This window comes from Magnolia sinica, chromosome 2 (genome assembly GCF_029962835.1).
Source record: "Magnolia sinica isolate HGM2019 chromosome 2, MsV1, whole genome shotgun sequence".
NCBI lineage: Eukaryota > Viridiplantae > Streptophyta > Magnoliopsida > Magnoliales > Magnoliaceae > Magnolia > Magnolia sinica.
The window spans coordinates 5,476,906-5,502,936 of NC_080574.1; the positions used below are offsets into that span (position 1 = coordinate 5,476,906).

The 26,031-nt window shown below is 40.7% G+C and overlaps 1 protein-coding gene across 2 annotated transcripts; it reads left to right on the plus strand.

The window, feature by feature from the left end:
* The first annotated feature begins 260 nt into the window (after positions 1-260).
* LOC131232684 (aspartic proteinase-like protein 1) lies at positions 261-25,343 on the plus strand. Of its 2 annotated transcripts, XM_058229095.1 has the most exons (10): positions 264-998; positions 7,972-8,107; positions 12,448-12,689; positions 12,830-13,063; positions 14,412-14,550; positions 14,643-14,713; positions 14,809-14,908; positions 18,579-18,645; positions 18,740-18,811; positions 24,956-25,343. In XM_058229095.1, the coding sequence occupies exons 1-10, from the start codon at positions 700-702 to the stop codon at positions 25,192-25,194; spliced, it is 1,599 nt and encodes a 532-aa protein (XP_058085078.1). In that variant the 5' UTR covers positions 264-699; the 3' UTR covers positions 25,195-25,343. The 2 variants fall into 2 exon arrangements, with proteins under 2 accessions (XP_058085087.1, XP_058085078.1); XM_058229104.1 differs by lacking the exon at positions 7,972-8,107 and having other exon boundaries at positions 261-998; positions 12,414-12,689.
* Positions 25,344-26,031: the final 688 nt, after the last annotated feature.

The following is a 26,031-nucleotide window of genomic DNA, read 5'->3' on the forward strand; positions in this document are numbered from 1 at the left end:
GAATTTGGATCCTGTCATTACAATTAAGTTTTTTCTGTTTTTTAGATTGTGCTTGGTCCACATTATTAATAACGTTGCCAGCACATCTGCATTAAATATAGTATATTTTGATCTGGCCCAATCACATCGCAACAAATAATTTTTTCTCAGGAGAATCCAGATTCAGAATATATATCCGTAAATGGGCCCATTGTAAGGGCCGCATCTAATCCGCCGGCCCCTGGTGAGGGCCGCACCCAATCCCGCTCTCATGGAGAGATGGCTCCCCCGCATCACGGTTCTTCCGGCTCCCCGTATCATCTCCCTTGCGCGCATTACCTGTCCAACGTGTGATGCTACGCGCGGGCTCAAAAGGAGGCGGTGCGTAGAGACACCTAGTGCGCAAGATAGGCATCCCAGTGTCACTCCCTCGGAACTGAGCTTTCAAAAACCCTGAGAAATTTCTCTTTTATATCCATTCCCTTTACACAGAGAGAGAGAGAGAGAGGGAGGGAGAAGAAATTTAATGAAAAACCAAATGAAACTCTAGATCTCTCTCCCTCTTGCAAAAACCCCAAATCTCTCTCTGTGATTCTATACAATTCCTGACGATCTCCCATACACTAGATTCCAGCTCCCTCCTGCCTTTTCCTCCATCCGAGAAACCCTAGATCCGTGCATTTTATCCGTTCAGGACCTCCCGAATCGTTCCGAGTCGCCATGGCAGCTCGCTCCATTGTTTCTCTCTTACTGACTTTCATCCTCATCGGAAATGCTCGTTCTCTCACCTTCTCTTCTAAACTCATCCACCGATTGTCCGACGAAGCAAAAGCCATAAGGGTTTCTAGGAATGGAGGGATTTTGGCCGGTTCTTGGCCGATGCGCAGGAGCATGGAATACTACCAGATTCTCGTTCGCAGCGATTTGGAAAGGACGAAGTTGAAGCTCAACCCCAAGTATCAGTCTCTCTTTCCTTCGGAGGGGAGTGAGACGGTCTCGTTCGGAAACGACTTCGGATGGTGAGATAAATCGAGCATTTTTTTTTTCTTCATCTCTCATTTATCCATTTATTTTAAGCTTGGATTTATGGAGTTATTGACAATGGCTAAGGTGAACTCTATCTAATAACCGAGATTTGACCGGAGGTTCGATTTGTACTTGGCAAAATCGGCACGTGTGTGGGATCCGGGTCACTCGGTGGATGGGTTCCACCTTACACATTCACTTGCCATGTTGGTTCATCTCATCATGTGGTCCACACGCATATGGTGAATGCAGTAGGGAACTCATCTGAGGGCTCATTCGGCAGCGTGGATTTTAGTTGGAAGTTCAAAAATAGCTCCTTTGGGGGTTTTGGATTCTTCTCAAATTTAAATCCCTCCAATGCCTTGCTACTGAACGACCAAAAAACAGCAAATCCCCATGAATCCCTCCGAATCCGCGCTGCCAAATGAGCCCTTAGGTTTTATAATCTTACATTTATGTCACACACTTGTGGTCCACCTGGGTAGTTGATCAGCCTGATTTTTCGAAAGCTCCTGTTTTTGGTGGGACCTGCCCCCACGTATGCACTGCACACGTGCAAAACCACCTCTTCAATCTTAATCTGCACTCTGAAACGCCTTGATCATCATCACCATAGCCAAATCACAGATATTTGGGGGTCAGCTTTCTGAATCCTTTTTTTTTTGGATTGGTCAGCTTTATGAATCCTGCTACGCCTAAAATTCCTATTTGAAAGGTCCCACGTTATGTAAGTGAAGAAATGTACATATCCATTCTCATGAGCAATGTCTAAGTCCATTTAGGTCTTCTTCTCATCTTCCTTTCGGGCCCTTCAACTCTAAGGGCCTGTTTGGATGCCTGTAACTTTTTTAAGTGGTAAGAAAGTTACATGTAACTTACTTATAGGTGAAAGAAAGTAACAGGTAATCTTGTTTGGATGTAAGTTGTAACTTACTTGCTGGTAACTTTGTTTTTGTGTTTGGATAATCTGTAACTTTGTTACACGTAATAAGTTGTATATTTACCCTAATCAGAGCTTGAAATATGGAATCGTTGAAAAATCAGATTGACACATAAAAAAACTTGGATAAAATTATTATATTTTATTAAGCCCATGTAAATGAATAGTTTAGTCGATTCTTAAGCTAAACTAATCAACAGGTGAGCCATTGGGCCCACATTTTCAAAATGATTGTAATGTGGGGAAAAAAAACTTTGAGGTAACACATAAATCATGGTATGGCCCACATAGCACCATCAGTAGTAGCCAATTTTAGCTGACTACGATGGTTTGGCTGCTGACATGTTATGTGGGCCCCACTATGTTGTATTTGTTTCATCCACACCATCTATCCATTATTTCAGATCATTTTAAGTCATCAGCCCAAAAATGAGGTACATCCAAATCTCAAGTGGAACACATCACTAAAAACAGTGTTGATTGAATGCCCACCATTAAAAACTTCTGGTGGGCCACCAATGTTTTGGATCAAACTGATATTTGTTTTTTTCTCTTCATCCAGGTCTTTATGACCTAATCAATAGGTTGGATGTCAAATAAACATTACAGTGGGCCCTGGGAGTTTTTTTAATGGTGGACTTTTAATTATTACCGTTTTCTGTGGTGTGGTCCATCTGAGATTTAGATATGCCTCATTTTAGAATCAAGCCCTAAAACGATCCAAAAGAATAGATGAACGGCATGGATAAAACAAATACAAGATGGTGGGCCTCATAGACCACCAACCATTACCCACACATCCTAGCCAAACCGCCTCTCTAAAACCTGACGCAAAAAGAAAGGGGAAAACAGAAAAAAAGAAGGAAAGGGTTTTCTAACCTTGCTGGAGCTCAACGGGAGAGGGAGAGGGAGACTAGGAGAGGGAAACGAAAACTGATAGAGAGGGAGAAGGAGACTGAGAGAGAGGGAGATGGAGACATTGGAGGGGGATAAGGTGTTTATATAACAAATGGGCTACCAACCGGCTTCAATACATAGATGCAAGTTGCAAGCTGCGATTCTCCTCATAAATTTTGTAGGTAGGCCTCTTTAATGCAAGCTGCGATTCTTCCCATAAATTTTTATTTCAAAAATTCCAGCGTTACCTGTATCCCTGTATCAAAGATACAGGTAACTTATCCTTCAAAAATAAAAAATAAAAAAATCAAAGATACAGGTAACTTGAAAAGTGTTTGTATCATTTTCACCTCTTTCTCCTGTAAGAAAGTCACAGGTTGAGAGGAAGTTACCTGTGACTTTCCTCCCCCAAATGCCAACTATAACAATCTCACCTGTAACTTTGTTTCATTTAAAAAATGTTATGGGCATCCAAACAGGCCCTAATTGAAGTTCCCTTCCTTACCTAAGTTGTCTCCAGTTTTCTTAGCACATAACCACACCATCTCAATTGGCTTTGAGTGACCTGCACTGACTTTTTGAATACGCAAATTAACTTAAAAAAATAAAATAAAATAAAATAGTGTAATTGCTCTGAAGAAAGAAGCAAGAAATGTGGATGGATGTTTCAGTTTTCTGAGGTGAAATGGGTACCCTGGCCTGGTTACCATGGTCTGGAGCCAAATTGATTGCCTTTTTGGGTGTAGAACGAAATGTGGGAAGCAGGATGCCTGCCGGGGCCATTTGGCTGGCCCTGCATGACACAGGTGGCAGGATGTGTTAATTCTTATATTAGAAACAATGGGCCCTAGCCTTTCCAAAAAAAAGAAAAAGAAAAAGAAGGCAAAGAAACAGAAAAAGAAAAAAGAAAAAAACAGAAGAGAAAAAGAAACAATGGGCCCTAGAATGAGGTGTGATGGAAATGTATCCAAGTAGTTTTCACTGCATTCCCATTTTGGTTGTTTTAGGGTACATCCAAACAGGCCACGAGCTTTCTATTCCACAGGAAAACCCCTTTTCATCAGCCACGAAGTTTGAACTAAAGTTAACTCATGAAATCTATTTGTCTAACTAGCCTTGGGAGCTTAGAGTCGATACATGTCCTCATCCCTACAGCTTTCGGTTCTTTGGTAGACAGATTCATCTTCGGTGTTAATTGATTCAGTAATCTGATTTTTCGAAGTCGCGGATAATTCTAGCATGGACAGCATCATGAATTCTTGTGTTAGATTTGCGGATCTCACTCATGAGCATTTTGGCAATGTGTTGAGTTTTAAATAATTCTTGGTGCTTGTTGGTTTTATGGACAATAGGTGAACATGCTAGCTACTAGGTCATTGTTAATGGCTTATTTCTTTTTGTGGTTTGATATAAAGGAGAAATGGGCAGTGGTTGAAATCCTAATGCATCATATGATAATTCCTGATTATGAAAACCATTCCAATGGTTAATACACCAAACTTCTGTACAATCAATTAACAAATACTCAGAAATAAGTCATTCTCAACTGTCTTGGCATTAATGTGGATATTAAAATTGATAGTGAAGCAAGAAGAACAAGTTGGGGTGGACTTATTGGGCCATTGATAGGGACTGTTAGGGCAGAAGATAGGGTTAAGAGATGCTGGTTTGTAGATCAGTTTAAGGCTGGAAGAGAGTGAGTTTAGCTTGTAGGCTAAGGGTTAATTGAGAGAGAAATAAATAAAAAATAGTATAACAGTAGTCAGAAAGGTCTAGAGAGGAGTTGGAGTGCAGACTAGTGTTTCAAAAGGTTAAAGTAAGGGCCAATGATAGGGACTGTTAGGGCGGAAGATAGGGTTTAAGAGCTTTGGGTTTATTGGTCTGGTTTGTCAATGTCAAAAAGAAGGGAATAAAAAAAAAAACTACCTACTTGTTATAGGATTTAGATTCATGTACCTTTTTCAAAAAGGTTTTAATAAGTTACCCCATTTATTTAGTTAATTATCATGAGTAGCTTCTATTAGATTTCTTAGGGGCGACTCAGGTTGGCTGTGCGAGCAAAGGGGTTGGCTACTTAGGTGGGCCCCACCATGATGTTTATGTGAAATCCTCCCTGAGCACTAGGTGCATCACCCCATGTTTGGCCCAGTGCTAAAAAATCAGCCCCATCTGTGATTCGAGTGGACCACATGATTGGAAAATGTATGGGAAAACACTCACCCTCTAAATTGTTTCCCTTGGTTTGGCCCACCTGAATCACAAATGGGCCTGAGTTTTGGGCCTTATGCCTAAGTTTTTGGCGTGTAATCTAATGGTTGGAGTGGATTTTATATAAGCATTGCAGTGGTCCTTGTGAAAATCAAGGGTGGACACCTCTCTCCTAACTTTCTCCTTCTCTCCCAACTATTTCCTTTGGTGCGGCCCACTTGAATCGCAAGTTGGCCTGATTTTTTGGCCCTGGGCCTAACATGGAATTACACATCTAATGCTAAGAATGGATCTCTCACATACGCGTCATGGTGGGCCTCAAAAGAAAATAAGGGGGGAGGGGGTGACACAAAATTTCCTTTTTCTAATATATCAGCAACAAATTTTTAGGGAACAGTTGGGAGAGGGTGCCTGCCCTTGATTTTTTATGGGGCTCATCATGATGTGTATGTGAAATCTACTATGACCATTAGATGTGTAATCCCATATATTCCCATATGTTAGGCCCAGGGCTAAAAAATTTAAGGTGACATCACAAGTGATTCAAGTGGGCTACACCAAAGGAATCAGTTGGGAGAGAGATGTTCGCCCTTGATTTTTACAAGGCCCACTGTGATGATTATATGAAATCCACTCCAAATTTTAGATGCCGTTCCAAAATATACGCTTGGGGCCTAGAAATTAGGCCATCCATGATTCATGTAGGTCACATGAACAGAAGCAATTTGGAGGGTGAGCGTTTCCCCATACATTGTTTCCAATTGTGTGGTCCACCAAAATTATGGATGGGGTTGATTTTGGGCCCTGGGCCTAATACGGGGTGACACACTTGGTGGTTGGGGTGGAATTCACATAAACATCACTGTAGGGCCCACTTGAGCCGCCGACCCATTTGCTTGCATGACCAACCTGAGCCGCTGTTAAGGTACTCTAATGATAATTACGTAAATTAATGGGTAGCTTATTGATAACGTTTTTGAAAAAAGTACCGGAATGTAAATTCTATAGTTGGTGGTTATTATTTTATTTTTTTAAATTTTTTTTTGTAAAATTCCCTAAAAAGACATTTGTCTAGAGAGGGGTTGGTGTAAGTACGGTTTCAAAAGGTTAAACTAGGGGCTATTGATAGGGACTGTTAGGGCAGAAGATAGGATTGAGAATTGCTGGTTGATGGACTGTTTTAAGGCTGGAAAGAGTGAGTTTAGGCCTGCAGGCTAAGGGTTAATTAGGGGAGATATCAGGCAAAAAAAAAAAAAACCATAATAAGTTAAGTCAAGGTGTCAAGGTAGGTCTAGAGAGTTGGAGTGTAAACTAGGGTTTCAAAAGGTTAAAATGAGGGCTATTGATGGGGATTGTTAGAGCAGAAGATAGGGTTAGGAGTTGCTGGTCTGTGGACTGGTTTAAGGCTGCAAGAGAGCAAGTTTAGGCATGTTGTCTAAGTTTTAACTAAGGGAGACATCAAGAATTTTTTTGCGTATAAGCCGCCAGGAAGATGGAGATATGGACTTCTATTAAGATACATGAAAGGAGTCACATCAATCGAGCACTGCCAATAATGGAGTTGCTTCAAGTGAACTTTTGCTTGCCTTTAAAAAGAGAGCATTAAATGATTTTTAGGACAAAAGAAGCTTGCTCAAGAAGTTAACTCGAAAAAGAAGCTGCAACTTGGTAAATGAGAAAGAGGTTATGGGCTCTAAGCATTTTGATTGTCAATCAAAATATGTGGGCATGGTGCTAATTTCTTGGGCCTGGCATTATAGACTCTGTGGGCCTCAGACTCATTGCCATTTTCTCCCCCTGGCTTATGCAACTCAGCTCTGTCAAGTTCAATGTTTACCCCTGTTAAAGGTCTGGGTTAAGTTGCTGGAAATCAACTGGTGGAATCCATATGGAGTTGGACAATTTCCTGCTCCCCCCCTTGACCAAGTATTGCCAATACTTACCTTGTCTTGTGAAAACCATCTGATTGTCAAGCACATTGTCATTTTCTTCTTCACTTTGCTTGGGCATTTAAGTTGTATGACATGCTCTCCTGTATTTCATTTGTATGACATCAATGTAAGAAGTGAGATCATCGACATTTAAGATGCACTAAAATGGGCCTCTGGCAGAAGCTTGAGCAAGTAGGCGTTATCCCCTAGATCTTCGACATTCAAAGCTCGATGTGGTCCAACATTCTTGCAATAGATCATGTTATCCCCTAGATCTTGTGATAGGTACCTTGTTCTTATGTTTTCTGCTTCTCATGAGAAGTGATAAAAAATCTATCATTGTACTGTAAGCTCTGTTATATAATGGTTAATTTATATAGGCTTCTATTCCTATAAATCTTAAAAGCTGCTTGCATAATCTAATATGCTTCTATTCCTCTAACATCTATCTGCACTATAACAGCTAAATTAGGATCCTGCCCATGGTGTTTTCTGATGCGTCTATGTTATGAGTTTTGGTTCAAAATTCCGAAGTGCAATTTTCTGCCTCTGATCTTCCTTAATTATTGCTTTTGGCAAGAATTATAGGTTCCTACAGTTGATTGTGACATGATAACACGATTGACTTGATAATTCGCCCTTTTCTAAAGATGTCTATGTAGTTAGTTACATGAAGCGTGTATAATGTTTCTATTTATGTGTAAATTGTTTTCTTTATGGTTGAAATATACTTCTCAAAATAAAAAAGGTAAAATATGTTCCCTTTATCATTAATCCTCACTCATGTTCTATTCTATACCTAGCGTTATTTTTCTTTATGGTTGAAATTATGCTTCTCAAAAAAAGAAAAAAAAGAGGCCAAAATCTTCCCTTCTGAGAAAAAAAACTTATGGCTAAAATCTTCCCTTTACGATAATTCTTACTTATGTTCTATTCTATACCAAGCATTTGAGAATTGTCAATTGAGATGCTCTACTGTTTGATGGGCAGGTTACATTACACGTGGGTTGATATTGGAACCCCTAATGTTTCGTTTCTGGTTGCATTGGATGCTGGAAGTGATTTATTTTGGGTTCCATGTGATTGCATACAATGTGCTCCCGTGTCTGCCAGTTACTATCGTCTGGTAGGCCAACAGCCCTAATTCAGCAATTGTCATTATTCAGACTGAAAATTACTAACAGCATGTTTCCCTTTTTTTTTTCTTTCAAATTTTTTATTATTTTAATCTTTGTTCCGAGTGACTTCGTTTTAATTTGTCTCAGATCCTTTTTGCATAACTCCGCGCTTCTTGCTTTGTTAATTCTGGTATATATGAAATCACCTATTAATATTGGAATTGTGTTATGGAGACAAAACTGAGTTACCACCTCTCTTGCTTGGTCTTGAGATTCTTTAAGCTTTTCAACACATTGTAGAAATCACCTCTTGATGGTATTCGTATAACAATAAATTGGGATTTAGAGGATCGGCAGCTATACCCAAGCCTTGCTGTACTCGGTGCTCATATCCATTTTTGAGTAGCCCAGCAACAGAATGGAGATTTCGATGATTACAATTATGTATGTTGCGTTGCCTGGATTAGTTAATGTGCTGTTGTGGAAACTGCCAGTGTATATAACGATTGTGGTAGTTTGTAATTAAAAGTTTGCCTGGTAGCTGCCGCTCCGCGACCCTGCTTTGCTTGTTCACCCTTTAGGACTGTGTGTGTAATAGTTTGGCTGGGGGTCAATACTGGATGGGACCATACTAGCATGTGATTGGTGTTGCCATGGCGGCTTCCAAGATCCTGGTTAAGAGAGAGGTTGATGTTTGGTGAACATCTGATTCTAAATCTTTATGCATCTACCGTTTAAAAGCCAGCCCCAAATTGATGATGATGAGTTATAATTAATTATTGATTGAAAAACGATGCTAACTTGTTGCTTGATGAGTAACCAATTGCTTCTTTTCAAGGTTGACAAACTTGGGACTTGGACTTGACTTGGTCTGCAGGTCATGGTTTGACAGAATTGGGGCCCATTTTCCTTTTCCAGTTACCCATACCGCTGATATGATTTGGCCATTGGCATTGATTTCGTCCAGATGATGGGCATCATTGCAACTTGCAATAGCCATACAAATACCCTAGGTTAAAACATCTTGTAGATCATAAATTTTTTATTTATTTATAAACATTAAAGGATTATATGTGAATCATTCAAATTAGGCTGTGCAAATCTTTGCTCCACATTCGATGAAATTAGCATTGACAGTGATCTATTTTTTAACAACTGATTGTGGATGTTAAATGGCCGATTGAAATGGCAAATAGTTGATAGCCCAAATTATGTCCATTAATAAAATATTAAAATGATTCAATAAATCTGACAAGAAATCCTAACCACTTAATTGATGGGATATCAAATGGATGGTTAGAAGTAAAGTGGTGAATGGTACAAATTACTAGGGAAAAATGAATTTCTTACTTTCATCTTCTCGTTCTTATTATTTTGTTGTGCTCCTCCATCCACAATTGGTTCCACAATTTGGGCGGTTTGGATTGCCTAGCAATTATGCCATGTGTAATATCGAAGAGTCACCATTATTTTAAATGGTGGTAGAGTCTAATCCACAAGTTAAAATCCTCCATATAAGAATTAGGAGTTAATAGATAGTCTAGTGGAGTATAATGGTTGATACTCAGGCTCTTAGAAATTGTACACGTGCCATACGTTGACTCAAAAGTAAACCATCCAAAATTTGGTGACCAATGATGTGTTGATCATCTTCCAAAAATCAGATTGGTTGAATAATCCTAATCTCTGATTAGTGGAGACTTGTTTGTTGTAATCAGGCCATTGGACATTGTTATTTTCAGCCACCCATTAAATTCCAACAATCTAGTAAAATCATAGCAAGTATTATTTTATAGTCTGAGTTGTGTATCACAATTCGGACTGTTTGATTTGAGTCACTTGTGTGCCATGTGCATGATTTCGTAGTGCATGCATATCAACCATTGTAGTCTGCCAAAGGATTGGCTTTTTTCCTCTCTTGTTTTTGGGGTTGAATGGGAACCATATGAAATGAGAGTAGTCGCCATAGCACTGAAGGTAGAAGAGAAGACGGAGAAAGATTGTAGTTGCCGCGGCACTGAAGGCAAAGGAGGAGAAGCAGAAGAAGGAAGAAGAGGAGGAGAAGCGTTTTTGATGCGCCTGAGTTTAGCGTGTTATCAGAGTGACTGAGTCATGTGAGAGCTCGCCCGCTTCATGTCTTATTTCGACTCCAACTGAGTTGGCCCCTTTTTTTTTTGACTCAGTGGGGAATACAAATCGGGTTGACTAGGGTGAGACCCAAGTCAACTCACCGAGTCGGCCAACCTTGCTTCTTTGTAGTGTTGTTTTCATAAGAGCTTTGATATTGCACGAAGTGTTGCAAAATCAGAAGGCATATTTTTGTCATTGGAGGACTTTTTCTTGCTGCAGGAAGACATGCAGTTGAGGCACTTGATGGGTGAATAAACATTCTGTGAAATAGTTTATGAGTTTGTAGATTTGCTCTGCCACAACCGAGCTGCTGTTACCACTATTGATGGGCCTGTAAATTTCTCTCGAGGAAGAGAAGCTACAGTTTCTTGTCTTTCACTGAACAAAAGATGGCCAATCCATTTCTCAAACAGATTGGGAAGGGAAAGGATGTAAACATAGCGACACTGGGATCTAGGTTACCAATAAAAAGCAAAAAGAATGGGATTTGTGTTCGTATGATGCTCCTGCCTTTAGGTTGTGTGGAGATGTTGGGAATTCTGATCGTACAAGCCATATCTCTTAGTAATAGTTACTCGTGCTCATAGCGTTAGGAAAATTATGAACTGCAACTAATGATTGTTGGGTATTCTTTTTTGCTATTTATATTGTTGTTGTTAGATTTTATATGTGGAGTAAAATTGAGGCTAACCTCTACCTGGGCAACAATGAAGCGGTTGATCTCTCTAGTAGGTAATAATGCAAAATAAAACTGTTTTTATATTCCTTTCTCATTTGAAAACTAATCAAGAAATTATTTTTACTTTTCATTCGTTGTATTTTCTTTCTTCTGTTATTGTTTTTGTTTTTTTCCAAAAGACAGAGACGCGGTGTATTAAGAAAGTTACAAATTGGGAAGTGATGTTGGCGAGGTGGCATTTTGATGTTGGACATCTAGCCCAAAGTTTTTCAATTGCATTCTGACTGTTTTTTCTTAAACGAGAATGCATAAGCTGAAGGAAATCAGCTGTGAAGTTGAGCTACAATCTTGGTGTGGAAGAGTTGCATCTAAGTTGGGAATATCATCATGCAAGGACTTGTGGCTCCAAGCATTTTCAGTGGAGGTAGTAGGTCAAGGAGAGTTTGAAGGAAATTTGGATGCCCACATTCTAAAAGTCTGCGTTCCATTGCCATCTTACAACGTATTTTCCTACTACATTGGGTTTTTATCTTCTTCTTCTTCTTCTTCTTCTCCTTTTTTTTTTTTTTTGTTTTTTTAATTTATAATTTTTTATTTGCTTTTGATAGGTGACAAAATTACCATCCAAGAAAAGATAAACAACAAATATTAATAAAGGTTAGGGAGAACTAAATCCATCAAGATAGGGGATAAGAGCCAACAATTAGAGATACATGATATTCCCTTACTTAGCTAGGGAATCCTTTCACTCATTGGCATCTTGTGATACATTTCAGAAAGAAACATTTAAGGATGACTTGGAGGATTTCTTTTATGATGGAAAACCCATGGTTTCGAAGATGCCATGAAGCTTTGATGATAGCATTTTAGGCATCCCGTTCTACTATTAATGACATGGAAAAAGATATTTTGAAGAGATTCTCAAATTTCCACATCTTTTTATACATATTGGGCTTTATGATTTATCTATCCTACCTAAGCACGGGTAATTCGTATACTGTTTTTCAGAATTTTTTGATGGATCATTGAGCCATCATGTCCAGTTCCAATCAGAAAGCTTTCTATATTTTCTCACTGAATTCTAAATAAAAAATCTTATAGTGTTTCCCATTGGTGAGGGATCGGTTATGAGGCTAGATTTGGAGTGGAGCTAAATCGTGTAGGGAGACGCAGTTGAAAGTTGCTTGATTATTCTGCACAAAGATAGCTCACATAACTGCATCACTGAATTTGCTTCTCATTTATGTGCGTTACAAGTTGATCTGTACACTGCCTGCATAAGTTGGTGGCTATTTACTCTCCTTTGTGTTTTCTGTGGAGTTTTCTTTCATTTTGTGGATCTTATTTTTAACGCAATGATGAAAGAATAGTCGTTAGTGCTTTCTAATAGATGCAGTGAAGCAGCATTTCTTCCACAGTTCTGTGAATGGAATTGTCAAGTTCTGAGAAGTATCGCTAATACTTGGTAACAGGTTTAGCACTTATTTCCAATGATTGATTGGCAGGTGCTCCCTGGTATTTGGGGCATCTATTATGCAGGATAGAGATCTAAGCGTGTATAGTCCATCTGGATCCAGCACCAGCAAACACCTATCTTGCAGCCACGAGCTTTGTTCTTTGGGACCTAAGTGCAAAAGCCCAAAGCAGCCCTGTCCGTACAATGTTGATTACTACTCAGAAAATACATCAAGTTCTGGATTGTTGGTTGAGGACACATTATATTTGGCTTCCAGCGGTGACCATGCATCTACAAGCACAGCGAAGACTCCAGTAATTATAGGGTGTGCTCAATTTGTTTGAATTTGCGTCTGTTCATTTTCTGACTCGTCACTTCTATCATTTTCCTACCTGCTGTTTGTCTCTGATGATGCCTGATTCTCGATAAACGTTCTGATTTTCTTTTGTCCTTTCCTCAATGCAGCTGTGGTATGACACAAAGTGGTGGGTATTTGGACGGTATTGCTCCTGATGGTCTTCTTGGTCTGGGATTTGGGGATGTCTCAGTTCCAAGTTTCCTTGCAAAAGCTGGATTAGTGAGGAATTCTTTCTCATTGTGTTTTGATGATGATGATGGTGATTCTGGGAGGATTTTCTTTGGGGACCAAGGATCATCTGCTCAACAATCGACTCCATTCTTGGAATGGGAAGGGAAATAGTAAGGCGCCTCAAAATTTCATGTCATTTTAGTTTCAAGTTTTTGGCTGAGCTTCTCTTGAAATTCTGGGGATGATTTTGACATTTAAAACGCACCCATTTGGAAAGCAAACAACAACAACAACAACAACAACAACAACAATAATACTAATATTATTATTAAATTTCCTTGTGTGTGTAGTCTGGCTATCAAGTCCAGTTCTTCATTTGTGGATCCCAGAATTGTAGTTGATCATTCTACAATGGTGTTCATCTGCGGGTTGTCTTGGAACTTCAAAATATTTTGGTACACATGTGATAGATCACTATGGGGCCATTTGGATGGGAGTAAATGGACGTAAATGGGGTATAGCGAGTGCATGGCATTTGAGGTGTGTTTGGATGGGAGTAAATGCATGGAAATGAAATGAAATGGGAGTAAATGGTCCTGAAAATGAACTCCTCCCTTTGAGAGAGGATTTGGAAGTAAATGGGGCGAAATGCCTTTTTGAGCTCCCTTGGAGAGTCGCACAAGTAAACAAAGGTCCCGCTACGCACATGTCTGCCATACACGTGGCACACTAATGATACTCCGAAACAATACAATTATCGGCTACATCACTAAAATCACACCAATAGAATGATCCCAAACTGTCCAAAGGTTGGCCATCTAAATGGATGGTTAAAAAACGTTGGCAAGTTGCTTGTTTGTGGGGTCTTGATGCATGGCTCAGTGGTAGATGCTCTGCATTTCAACACTGAAGTCCTGGGTTCAAGTGCCCATGTGGGGTGTGCGCGTGGGTGGGTGTGTAAAAAAAGAAGCTATGTTTAAATAAAAAAATTGCTTGTTTGTGATCATTACATTTGTGGCCCACCCGAGGCTCAAGATTTTCTCAATTTTGGCAAAAGTATATATTTCAATGGGCTTATTACAATCATTCTGTTAAATATCACATATGTATACTAATTTGGGATATTAAAGCTGATTTGGTATGTCACATGTGTTCCCGTGAATATATTGAAAAATTCCAATGCATTTCAATTCCTTGCATTTATTCCCATCCAAATAGAATATTTGCATTTCAAATGCATTTCATTTACTCCCTCTCAATTCATTTACCTCCAATTCTATTTCCCATTTAACCCCATTTACAAGCTTCCAAACAAGCCCTGTAGGAAGGTCTTCACCTTTTTCTTTGTTCATTACAAAATTTTAGGGAATGTAACTCCATGCTTTATATGCATAACTTTGATCACTATAGGAAGGCCTTTACCTGGTTTTTGTTTGTTCATTACAAATTAGGGTATGCAATGCTTTACACGCTTTCGTACTTGTGTGCATTTTATAATTAGTTTGGGATTTGGTTCAGCCTTCATTACATCATTGGAGTAGATGGCTTTTGCATCGGGCCTGCATGCCTGAAACAAACTGGCTTCCAGGCAATGGTTGATAGTGGGTCATCGTTCACGTTTCTTCCTGATGATGTGTATGATACAGTTGCTGTGGAGGTATTTCCTTTCTCCTGTGACTTCAACAAAAATTTTTTGTTTATATATATTTTTATTTTCTTGTTGCCTAAGATGGTACTTTTACATGATAGTTTGACAGACAAATGAACACTTCAAGGTTCCGCTATGAAGGATCTCCATGGGAGTATTGTTATAAGGCCAGGTATATTTGCAAGGTTTGATTGGGTGAAACTTCACAATTGTTTTGCAAGTTTGGTTGCATCTTTTGTTACTGATAGCTGCTGCTTTTGAGAACAGTTCACTGGATCTGCCCAAGATTCCTACTGTCACTCTAAGGTTTTCAGGGAACAACAGCTTTGAGGTTCATAATCCCATTTTTCCGTATTATGGAAAAGAGGTATGTAGCTTGATTATATGTTTGGACTTCTCGTTAACTACAAGTACCAAACAATACAAGAATTAGCTACTTCTGTTTTCCGCTGGTATCTGTTTTATGCTTTATAATGCATGCAGATAATTAGTGTCAGTATTGATTTAACTGATTTTTTTTTTTTGGAAATGCATGTATTGATTTAACTGATATTTGCAATCTTTATCTAGTAGCATTATATGAATATGGAATTAATGGTGTTTAGAAGTAATCATTTTGGGCAACAAAATAGGAGTTTTATTGAGACTATAAGGGAATCATTTCTAACATAATTACAGTGGTCCTTTATCATGCCATATCAGGGTGATTTTTTTATTTTTTTTGTACATGAGCATAACTACAAGTGTACCAAAACTTTTAAAAAAAAAACATCATCACATTTCCACTATAATATCTGTTCGAGTACAGTGCCGGAAGGGAAATACATAATATAACAGAGGTCCAAAAGACCAGGCACATGCTCCTACCTCAATGCTGCCGCGGTCTAGCATAACTTGCACGTAAACAGCATGCGTAAACTTACTACGAAGCTTAGAGTGCGTGTGTGCGCGCGCAATGCATGTGTCAAGCATATAAATGTCAGATTAAGCGGAAATGATGGATGGCTAAACTGACAGGTCCATAAATGCTATCAGCCATATCCAAGCTATGCAATGCAAGAGCCTACATGGCCAAATATCGTATGCTAGTGATCCAATTGAGAACTATTATGATATGTGGACCAGTGGAGGATTGACATTACTCGGGATTTTTTCTTTCCCTCGAGATAGCCCAATCAATCCATCCATCACATCCCATCCCCATCAATCCATCACACTCTCTCAACCCTCAAACTCAAAGGCTACACCCCTACTCTACCAAAACTAATCATTTCTCCCATTTTTTCTTCACATTTCTACCATTCTTCCTTTCTATTTCTAATGCAGGGGCATTTTCACACCGGCTCGAGTGGGGTTGCCTGTGAGATGCAGGGGCGCACGCTCGGGGTGGGCGGCCCGTGTGAGGCGGGTGGCTCGCGAGATGTGGGCCCCACCCGCGTGATTCGGGTGGCTCGTGTGAGGCGGTACCCATGTAATTTGGGGCTCACGAGGGAGGTTCGACCAAGGTTCTAACCCATGAGATGTGGGGCTTGGGCTATGAGATAAAAAGATTTATTCGCCATGCTCTAACAGTTCGAGCTTTTAGAGCAATTGGTTAATTGTCTTGCATCAATTACCCTCTCTACCCAAAATACCCAATAATAAAACCCCACCATGTACGGAATTCTTTTTTTTAGGAGAGACCTGAAGGACGATGAGACAGAGAGCTTAGCTATTCTTTTGTTGCAATTGCAGGTCATCTTCCTCTCTTGAGACCAAAATGACACGATGATCTAGATGATAAATGCCTATGGGCTTTTCTCGGCTCGATCCTTTTGTAGAACTCTTTCAGAGGCTGAATCCCAACACGCTAGTGGCTGCTTGACGAGTTCAATATGGTCCTACGTGGCCCCACCCAAAGTGGTGGCTTTTGCGTGGCTTGCAAGGAGGAGGATTCTAACAGTAGACAACATGTGAAAGAGGGGGTTGATTCTTCCCAATGTCTGCTTACTGTGCTATTTAGACGCTGAATCTGTGGACCATTTATTTCTGCATTATTCCTTCTCCATTGTCTGAGCTGGGATCCTTTCTTGTGCCATTGTCCTTTGAGTGATGTCCTCTTCGATTGGAGACCTCCTATCCTCGTGGCATGAGACGGATGGGGGAGAACGGGAAGGAAAAGATGGAGGTTGGCTTTGTTGGCTACGGTTTGGGAAATCTGGAGGGAAATAAATGAATTGCTTCTGAAACAAAAACATCAGAATGGCTGGGGTCTTGAATAGAGTCTTTCTTTTGTTTGGGGTCCGGGCACCTTAATTTTTCGCGGGTTTAGTGGGTATTCTTAGTTTCTCTTTAGGTCCTGTAGGTTCTATTTAGGTTTCTTTTGTTTTTTTTTTGTTTGTTTCCTTTTTTCCTTTTCTCTTTCGTGTTTTCGGTTCTTGTGGTTGTCTTTTTTGTTAAAAAAAGAACTCAGGTGGGCCCTGCTAAGTGGTCTTAGATGCTTTAGGCATAATTTCACATGGCATGCCCCACATGAATTCCGGATACGGCTGTTTTTAGGGATATACCATAACCTAGAGTGGACCCACCAAATGCATGGTGTGGATGTTTGACATAGATTGCGGTGGGGCCCACGGGGAGCTCGATCTCATGGAAAGCTCCCACGAGGTTGACCTCATAGTAAATGGTACCATGAAGTCGAGCTCCGTTGTCCCCACCATGATGTGTGACAGACATCCATCCCATTAATAAGATGCACCATTCCATGGTGAGCCATGGGCCTACAAATCAGGCCAATCCATGACTTAGGTGGGGCACACCACTGACAACAGTTGAGTGGGTGCCCACCCAACAAAACCTTCTTGATTGTATAAAGGGGGCCCAGTGAGATGTGGTTCAGACATCCAGCCCATCCGTTGTGTGTCTCACTTGGATTAGGGGCCACACCAAATTTTAGGCCATTCCAAAACGTAGGTGGGCCCCACCAAGTGCTTTAAGATGTTTTAGGCATGATTTCCTGTTTCTTTAGATGGTGTGGCGCACATGAGTTCCTGATACGGCTGATTTTTGGCACATCCCATGACCTAGAGGGGACCTACCAAATGCACGGCATGGATGTCCATCACACATCACATCTCATGGGAAGCTCCTATGAGGTCGACCTTATAGTACCATTTCCCTATATATATATATATATATATATATATATATATCCTTTTGTATAATATCCTTATGCTCTTAGAGGGGTCGTAATTTAGTAGGTTTTGGAAATAGCTTCTACACCATTCATTTAATCACATTGGCTTTAACCAATACACTTTGGTCATTGCTCTTAATGCATCCAACTAATAGTTCAGGAACCCGGAAACTTGACTCGACTTGATGTCCAACTGGGTCAAGTCAACTCTAAGACTTGAACGAGTCATTTCTTGACTCTACACGTTATATCAATAATTAAAATAAAATATATAGTTTGGTGGTTAATGTGAAACTTGCTGGATACATCAAATAAACAGTATCACCATTATAAAACGTGAGGGCCAGGCGCTTGGTTTGGTGGTAGCGGGCTTTTATCATCTGTAACTGGCCATAGGTTCTTGTTCACTCATGCACACTTTTCAATTTTACAAAGAAACTGGTTGATCCCGGGCGAGTGACTTGTTGAGTCAGGAAGAATCATACCGAGTCGACCGAGTTTATGAGTTGACTCATCGAGTCTTATCAAGACTCAATCAATTCAAACTCATCAGCAAGTTTCCAAGAGACTCAGCTCGAAATCTGGTTGAGTCGGATGTTGACTTGGTCTGAGTTTCGAGTCGAGCCACCGAGTTTCGGTATTTTGCATCTAAAAAAAACATGATCTAGGTCCCTATCCTTCTTGAATATCAATGGCCCCTTTTATTAAGTACTAGAAACACTGCTGATTAACAACATGGTGCATGGATGGAAACAAATTAGGGGCCTGGAAAATGTGTAGTCCAACTGCCTGAATCGCATGCAATTTAGTTTGTCTAATTAGAGAGGCACTCAGAAATAGTATTCCTGGTCATAAATTGCAGGGAGAGTTGGCCGGGTTTTGTTTAGCTCTACAGTCAGCAGGAGAAGATGCACTTGGGACAATTGGACGTGAGTATTCCCTTTCAGCTCTTTCCATGCATTTCCCCCCTTCTTTCATTTTTTCCTTTCTCTTGCTTTCTGAGCAAGGGATCTGATTATGCAGAGAATTTGATGATGGGATACCGCATAGTGTTTGATCGGGAGAAATTGAAGCTGGGATGGTCACGTTCTAAGTGTGAGTTATCATCCTTGCTTTCATAACTCCTATTATTGTTTTATGTTTCAGTTATTGCCCTTGCTTTCATAACTCCTCAGTATCGTTTATTTCCACGTTCCACTTTCCACTTGTTGAGCTGACCATGCTTAAGAAAATGTTACAAGCTTGCGCGCCTTTTCATTCAACTGGCTTTGCCACTTAGCTTGGGCATCACAAGTCTTTGGGTTTAAAGCTCCATTAGTGGGCCACATTGTACAACTATTAATGGGTTGGGTAGTGGTGCATCTGTATCTGGACCCAACTAAGGGAATCGGATTTGGCTTGTGTCAGGTTTGGATATGTGCACCATTTAATGCACTGGATCCAAATTGAATTGGATTTTCATGCCTTGTCTATTCTTGTTGGGTCTAGTTTCAAGCACAAATTAGAACTCCAAATGGGGTTTGGGTCCAGAATCAGGTCTAGATGCTTGATCCAGATCTGGATTTGGATTCGGGTTGATTCTGGAAACATGTGTTTTGTTTGGTTTTTAATTAATAACTATAAACAAGTAAAGGGTAAAACTTTAAAAAATATCATTTGTGGGTAACTCACTAGTCACTGAGTCAGGACCTAACCCAACCTATTTTCTAATCGGCTCCCATCCGTGGAATGAACCTGATCCGGTTATTAATTGGCCTGAGATTTGGATCCAGATCTGATTAAATCAGCTGTTGGAACATTGGATACCTTGGGTTCCCACGGATTCAGGTACCCCATCAACAGCCCCAGCCATACTTGTGTTTGTGTATGACGCATGGCACTGGCTTTAGGGGATATGGTCTTATTAAGTTGCGTGGGGAGCATATGTCAACATGAGGCTGCAAAGTCCATGTATAGATGTGGTCTTCCCCTCCCATGCTAGTAGTTGTGCAAACATAACATGTGAGGTCTGTGCCTTGCAATCAGGAGGGGCCATTAGGGGTGGCAACCCGAGCCCAATCTGTTTTTAAAATGGGCCAAACAATCTGTCTGAACCCAACCCGCAATCCACTGCCCTATGGCTTGACCCGACCCACTTGAAATTCGTCAAGCCCAAGCCCTACCCCACCCGACCCATCCCATTTAATTGTAATAATGTTGGGCTCAACTGAGGGTGACAATGGGCCAGGTAGCTCACCCGACCTCACTTTGGCCGGGCTAGGACCTACTACCTTGGTCTATGGGACGGGCTTCAGCGTCCTTGCATGATGGCCTGATCAATTTTTGGGTCTGGCTTGGGCTCAAGTCATTTTAGCGCAACCTGACCCAACTTTACATGTACATGTGTTATATCCTACAAATACACTATTCTAATCCTTACTTATGCAACCGTCTATCTTGAATGCGGAACATTGGTTTCAATCCTCTAAAATGTGTGTTTCTTTGTGTATGTGTGGCCCACGTGATAAATAGATAGATTAAGAGAATTCAAGGGGGAAAGTAAGGATTTTATTAATTTTAAGTCTGGGTCGGGCCTAGGGCCTTTTTTTTTTTTTTTGGGGTCAGTCTTGGGCTGGGCACAGTCCTTGGGTCTAGTGTTGGAAAGTAGGGATTTTATTAATTTCAGGTCTGGGTCGGGCTTGGGGCTTTTTTTTTTTTTTGGGGGGGTCAGTCTTGGGCTGGGCATGGGCCTTGGGTCTATTGTTGGGTTGGGCCTGGGCATGACATGGCTTGGTACGCCTAGCCCGTTGCCTCCCTTGGGCGGCAATGGGTTGGGTTTGGGCTAGGCTAGGCTAGGCCCGGCCTTGATCCGACACCTAAAACCCGAGGCTCGGGCACAATGCAACCCAAGCCTGACTCGAGGACATTTTTTTTTGGTTGGGCCTGGCAGAACCCAAAATTGACAAATCTCTATTTCACCCTTGAATTGAGGATTCGAGGAATTCGGCCATGAGCTCTTCTTACGACCCATCCCTTATCGCTGGATAGTTGATGGAATCGCTCATATGCTCATATTTGTTAACTCACAAAATGATGCAATGCACATTAATTAGGACATGTATTGAATATTCAAAAAACAGAAACAAACACCAAAACACCCTTAATGAATTAGAATAACGATAAGTTACTTGTAACGCATCCGCATATGCTGTATGAAGCGGGGTAGTCACCCTTTATTGCAGTATTAGCCCTGTCTTTCAACTGTTGATACCCCACGGTGTTTTAAATATCGACGATATCAGCCGATATATCTTGTTTCCCACCTATGCGATACGAAACACATAAGTAGTGCCGATATATCCCACCTATTCAATCCAGTGAGCATTTTCAATTTCCGATCCATGTTTTTGTTGTGAATCACGTTAAACCAGTGCCAAATTGTTACAAATCTATGATTCTTTATGTTTTCCATGAAAAATTATGGATTTGGAACTTCGATTTCAAGATTTGGGGGAGATGGGTCAAGTTGCGAAAAATTGAGAAAAAATAAAATTTCTCAATTTCTCACAAATTAGTTGCAATCTTTGTATCCAAACACAAAATTAAACATGTATGTAACCTGATCTAGTGATTCTTCTTTTGCTTTTAAATGTATTGCTTGTGTTTTCATACATGTTTTCTTCTTACGTTTATAAATTATATGAATAGACTATGAATATACTTCCATCAGTTCAGTTGGAATGCACGTTTATTAGGACCCCATACAAAGGAAGCCCCTATTATGTGCACTTTTTTTTTTTGGTAACGTTTTGATTTCTAAGTGTGTATTGATGTCCTTTTCAACAATCCTTGAAGTTTCATTAAAACATTCGTCCAATTTCCCAATGTCCCCATGTTTCCCAACAACAGTGATACATTACGCGATACAACCGATATATCCCATGCGATAACTGATATTAATCCGCATCCCAAGGGTGCGATACATTATGCGATAATGATATTTAAAACATTGGTACCCCATTGTGCCCTAGGGGTACCAATTCAATGTACTTATTTACACAACTATTCTTAGTTGGAGATGCAACTACCAGATTCTTGATGCAAATTAAAATCGATAACTTCACTGCATCCTCGTGTTTCTTTTTTCCGCGTAGTGAGAGAAAAGCTTCTTTCAAATGCTCCTTCACAGATGCTTTTCGCAAATAAGTCTCTCTAATTCCCTTTCTTTTCTCTCCTCCTGTTCCTTAATCTACTTGAGACTCCTTTGACCTATATGGTTCACGCCTCAGTCCCATAATGAGGGCAAAGTCGATCTCGGTGAATTTCATGATGGTGCCTTGAACATCGAAAGTCAGTTCACCAATATGCCTCTTCATAAGACAATGGATTATTTGACCGTGGGCCATCTACCGGGAAATCTAGCAGATATCCGAAGCAAGTCTTCCTAAACATCTCTTTTCTAATAGGATGTGGCAAAACATGTAACATGTAGTCCTTAAAAAAGTGAGAAAAACACTTCGGGGAAACTGCCGCGTTCTCAGGACCTACATTACATTGGTCCAAGCAATCATGGTTGTCAACTAGTTAGGATGGGTTGAGGTTGTCATCAATTATGGCTCGAGGTTGACAATCAGTTAGAATGGGTTGAGGTTATCATCCATTAAGGGTCGAGGTTGACAATCGGTCAATATGGGTCGAGGTTGACAATCAGTTAGTATGGGTCGAGGTTATCATCCATTAAGGGTCGAGGTTGTCAACTAGACAGATTGATAACCTCGACCTTTACACCTGCAACTATTGCTGTTTACAGTGCATGATAACCTTGGCCCTTAATGGATGAAGGTCGAGATTTCCACGTGTTAATGGTCGAGGTTGTCATGTATTATCGGTCGAGGTTGACAAAGCTCTTCAACATGACAACCACGACCGTCTATCTCCTTCACCCTTCAACGTGACAACCAAGCCAGTCCATTCAACAACCACAAATCTACCTCCTCCATCATTGTCTTCCACATGACATCCACGGTCGTCAAACTGAACTTCAAAACCCTTATCGAAATCACTTCTTCCCATGACAGCAACCTTGATCACCACCCACAACCATAACATTATCCTTTCGGAAAACAAAAAAAAAGAAATATAAGAAAACCATTTAAGAAATGATCCACTTGCAAGGCAATTGTCTGAAGAATGAGCCAGATCTGCTGATCAGGTGGACCCCACCATAACGAAACACGAATTGGATGGCCAACGTTCTGAGTTTTTGATTGTTGTGGGCCACATAGAGGTCATAACAGGGTGAAGTTAATGTCTTCTCAGAGAAATTGTGGGCCACAAACAACAACAACAACGGATTGGATCTGCTTTCCAATGGGCCCCATGATCATGCAATCCAATGTGATGCATTGGGATCCGCTTTGAACGAGGCTTCTCCCGGACGGAAGAGGATTGCATACTGAGATACTCAGTATGCTTAAGCATACTGAGTAAAGTCCGTGGGGCCCACCATAGATGTATGTCTGATCCACTTCATTAATCTGTTTTGAAGGATCATTTTAGGGTGTGATCCCAAAATTGAATCATATTGAAAGATCAAGTGGACCACACCACATGAAATGGTGGAAATAATGATGTTCATTGTCAAAACCTTACAAGGCCTACAATGATGTTTATATGTCATCCAACCTTTTCATAAGGTCACAAAGAGGTCAGATTATGGGAAAACACAAATATTAGCTTCATCCAAAACTTCTTTGGCCACCCAAGAAGTTTTCAATGTTAGGCACACAATTCACACTTTTTCCTGTGTTGTGGTCCACTTGAGCTCTGGATATGCTTCAATTTTCAGCTCATGCATTAAAATGAGCTATGGAAGTAGATGGACAGTGTGGATTGAAGACATCATTCATGGTGGGCCTCACATAGTTTACTCAGTATGCTTCACCGTAATAAGTATACTGTACGCAAAACAAATCCCTCCCATCATCATGCCTTGATGGGCGCTGGGCTCGACTTAAAGGGCAATTTTGTCCCTTTGAAAATTTGAAAAGGCTCTCACAGCCAAAGAAAGAAAAAATTTGAAAAAGATGGCTATTGACTACGTTTAACCATACCACGAGGCTATTTTGGTCAAAATCCCTGGAATTGAAGTAGGAGCATTTTCATCCCAAATTTTGCAACTTTTCTGTCAGAGGGCATAAAAAGTTATCTTTTGTAATGGGATTCCCTTTGCTGCGTTTGGCAATACCATGAGGCCATTTTGGTCAAAATCCCTTTTCCTAATCTATCCGTTTATCAAGTATGCCACAAATACAAATACAAAAAAAAAGAGAGAAAAAAAGAAGAAAACATATTAGATGAAGCCAACGGTCTGCATTCAAGATGGTGGTTGCCTAACTAAAGATTAGAATGACATATTTGTAGGATATTAGCATGTATGTATAAAGTCGGGTTGGGCTGATGAACTGGGTCAGATTGTGCTTACAATGACTTGAGCCCAAGCCCAACCTGAAAATTGATTGGGTCATGCATGCGAGGCCCAAGCCTAGCCCATGGACCAAGCTAGTAGGTCTAAGCCGGGCCTAAAGCTGGTTATGCCCAGCCAGACCCAATAAGTAAATGCATGCATGCATAAATGATCATATGCATGCATTCCCGCTTTTCCATGAATTTGTTTTGGGGCCCACTGGCCCAGCCTATTGATAACATTTATAGGTGGGTCGGGTTGGGTAGGGTTCAACCTATGCCCAATCCATTACTTCAATATATTTCTAGCCAAGCCCGACCTCCTCCCCATTCAGCTAGCATGGCCTGAACCTGCCTTGGAAGCGGGTCAAGCCAGTTGACCTGTGGGTCAACCCCCTTTGCTAAAAAATCAGGCTGGTTCATCAGGCGGGGCTGGCCATGCATGTTCTCTGATACAAAATCAGGCAGGCTTCTCAGTAGGTGGGCCAGATTGCAGAACATTTTAACTGGTAAAAAAGAGTTGATCGTCAGTCCATATTCAACATGCACATGACCTAGCTGAATGACTGGCCTGATTGTGTTGATGGCGCATTAGGATTGGGCTCACTTGGGCATGTTGGATCTTATGCATTTATGCCAGATTGGCATGTGTGGAGGATCTACACGAGTGGAACGAGCTATTTGCTTTTATATATTGTTTCATTACGAGCACATATTAGAATCCAGCAAACAAATAGCTATTTTTTTCTACACCAGGTGATTCACTGGAAATAAACTCAGATGTTTCATGGGCAGGTCGAGATCTTGATGACGGTACCAGAGTATCTTTAACTCCGCCCCCACATGATAGGCCAGAAAATCCACTACCAACGAATGAGCAGCAGAGCAACCCTGGGGGCCGTGCGGTATCTCCGGCTGTTGCTGGGAGGACTCCCCACAATCCCTCGGCTGCCACACCCCTGGTTTTGTCCTGGCAGACCCCTTTTTTGAGGTTACTACTACTGTTTCTTGCAATTCTCATCTTGTCTAATTAAGATGTAATAGTGTTTTTTCCCCCTCTTTAATCTAATAGATCTTTATATTAGCCATCATGAAAAAATGCAGTCTCTAGCAGGGGCCTTCTTTTTATCCAATGTTTTTTTCAGGTCATTGGATTGATCGAAGCTGTTGTTGGTAGGTAGAATCTCTCATCTTTTGTTTGTTTCTATTTATTCTCTGGTTCCCTTTCATATACAGCAAGGAGTTGCTGTTTTTCTTTTGTTCACATTGGCTGATTTCTAAGTAAAATTTTAAAAGTTACTACACTAGCCTAGTAGCCTTACCCTGGTACTGGCCAGTTGTAAGGTCCAAAGATGTGTTCTCAGAGTCCAACCTGTCCATCAGATTTGTCAACTAAAAGAACATCAGCACCCCAAAATCAGCCCGATCAAAAACTTAGGTGGGCCATAGCACATTGAACATATTGAAAGGGAATGCTCTCGGTTGATTAGGGTGGGGGGCCCTACCCTTTTGTTTATATAGAATCCAGTCTGGTCAGACCATTTAGGCTAGATGAAAGTTGAGGCAAAAAATTAGTCTGTTTTACAACTCAGATATGCCCATGTGAAAATTAAGGGTGGGCGTTCCTGCAGCGTTTTTCCTTTGCTACATCAATGGGCCCCACATCTGGCTGGGTACCGCAGTGAGGTTAGGGCAGTATCAGTGGTACACCCCATGTTCATCCCTTGTTATTTTAATTTCCGACCAAAGACAGTTGCATCTGTTTCAAGTTGGAAGTGTAATCGGAGAGCCAAGGGCTTTAAAATATTTGCAGATAAAAGACATGGAAGCCTCGTTCAATCAAATGATCGTCTTTGGCTGCCAGTCTGAGT

Bases quoted from the DNA above. Each gene is read 5' to 3' on its own strand.
- LOC131232684 (XM_058229095.1), top strand. From the start codon at position 700: ATGGCAGCTCGCTCCATTGTTTCTCTCTTACTGACTTTCATCCTCATC. The intron at 999-7,971 runs GTGAGATAAATC...TTTGATGGGCAG, and splicing joins TTCGGAAACGACTTCGGATG to GTTACATTACACGTGGGTTG. The intron at 14,909-18,578 runs GTATGTAGCTTG...CATAAATTGCAG, and splicing joins TTCCGTATTATGGAAAAGAG to GGAGAGTTGGCCGGGTTTTG.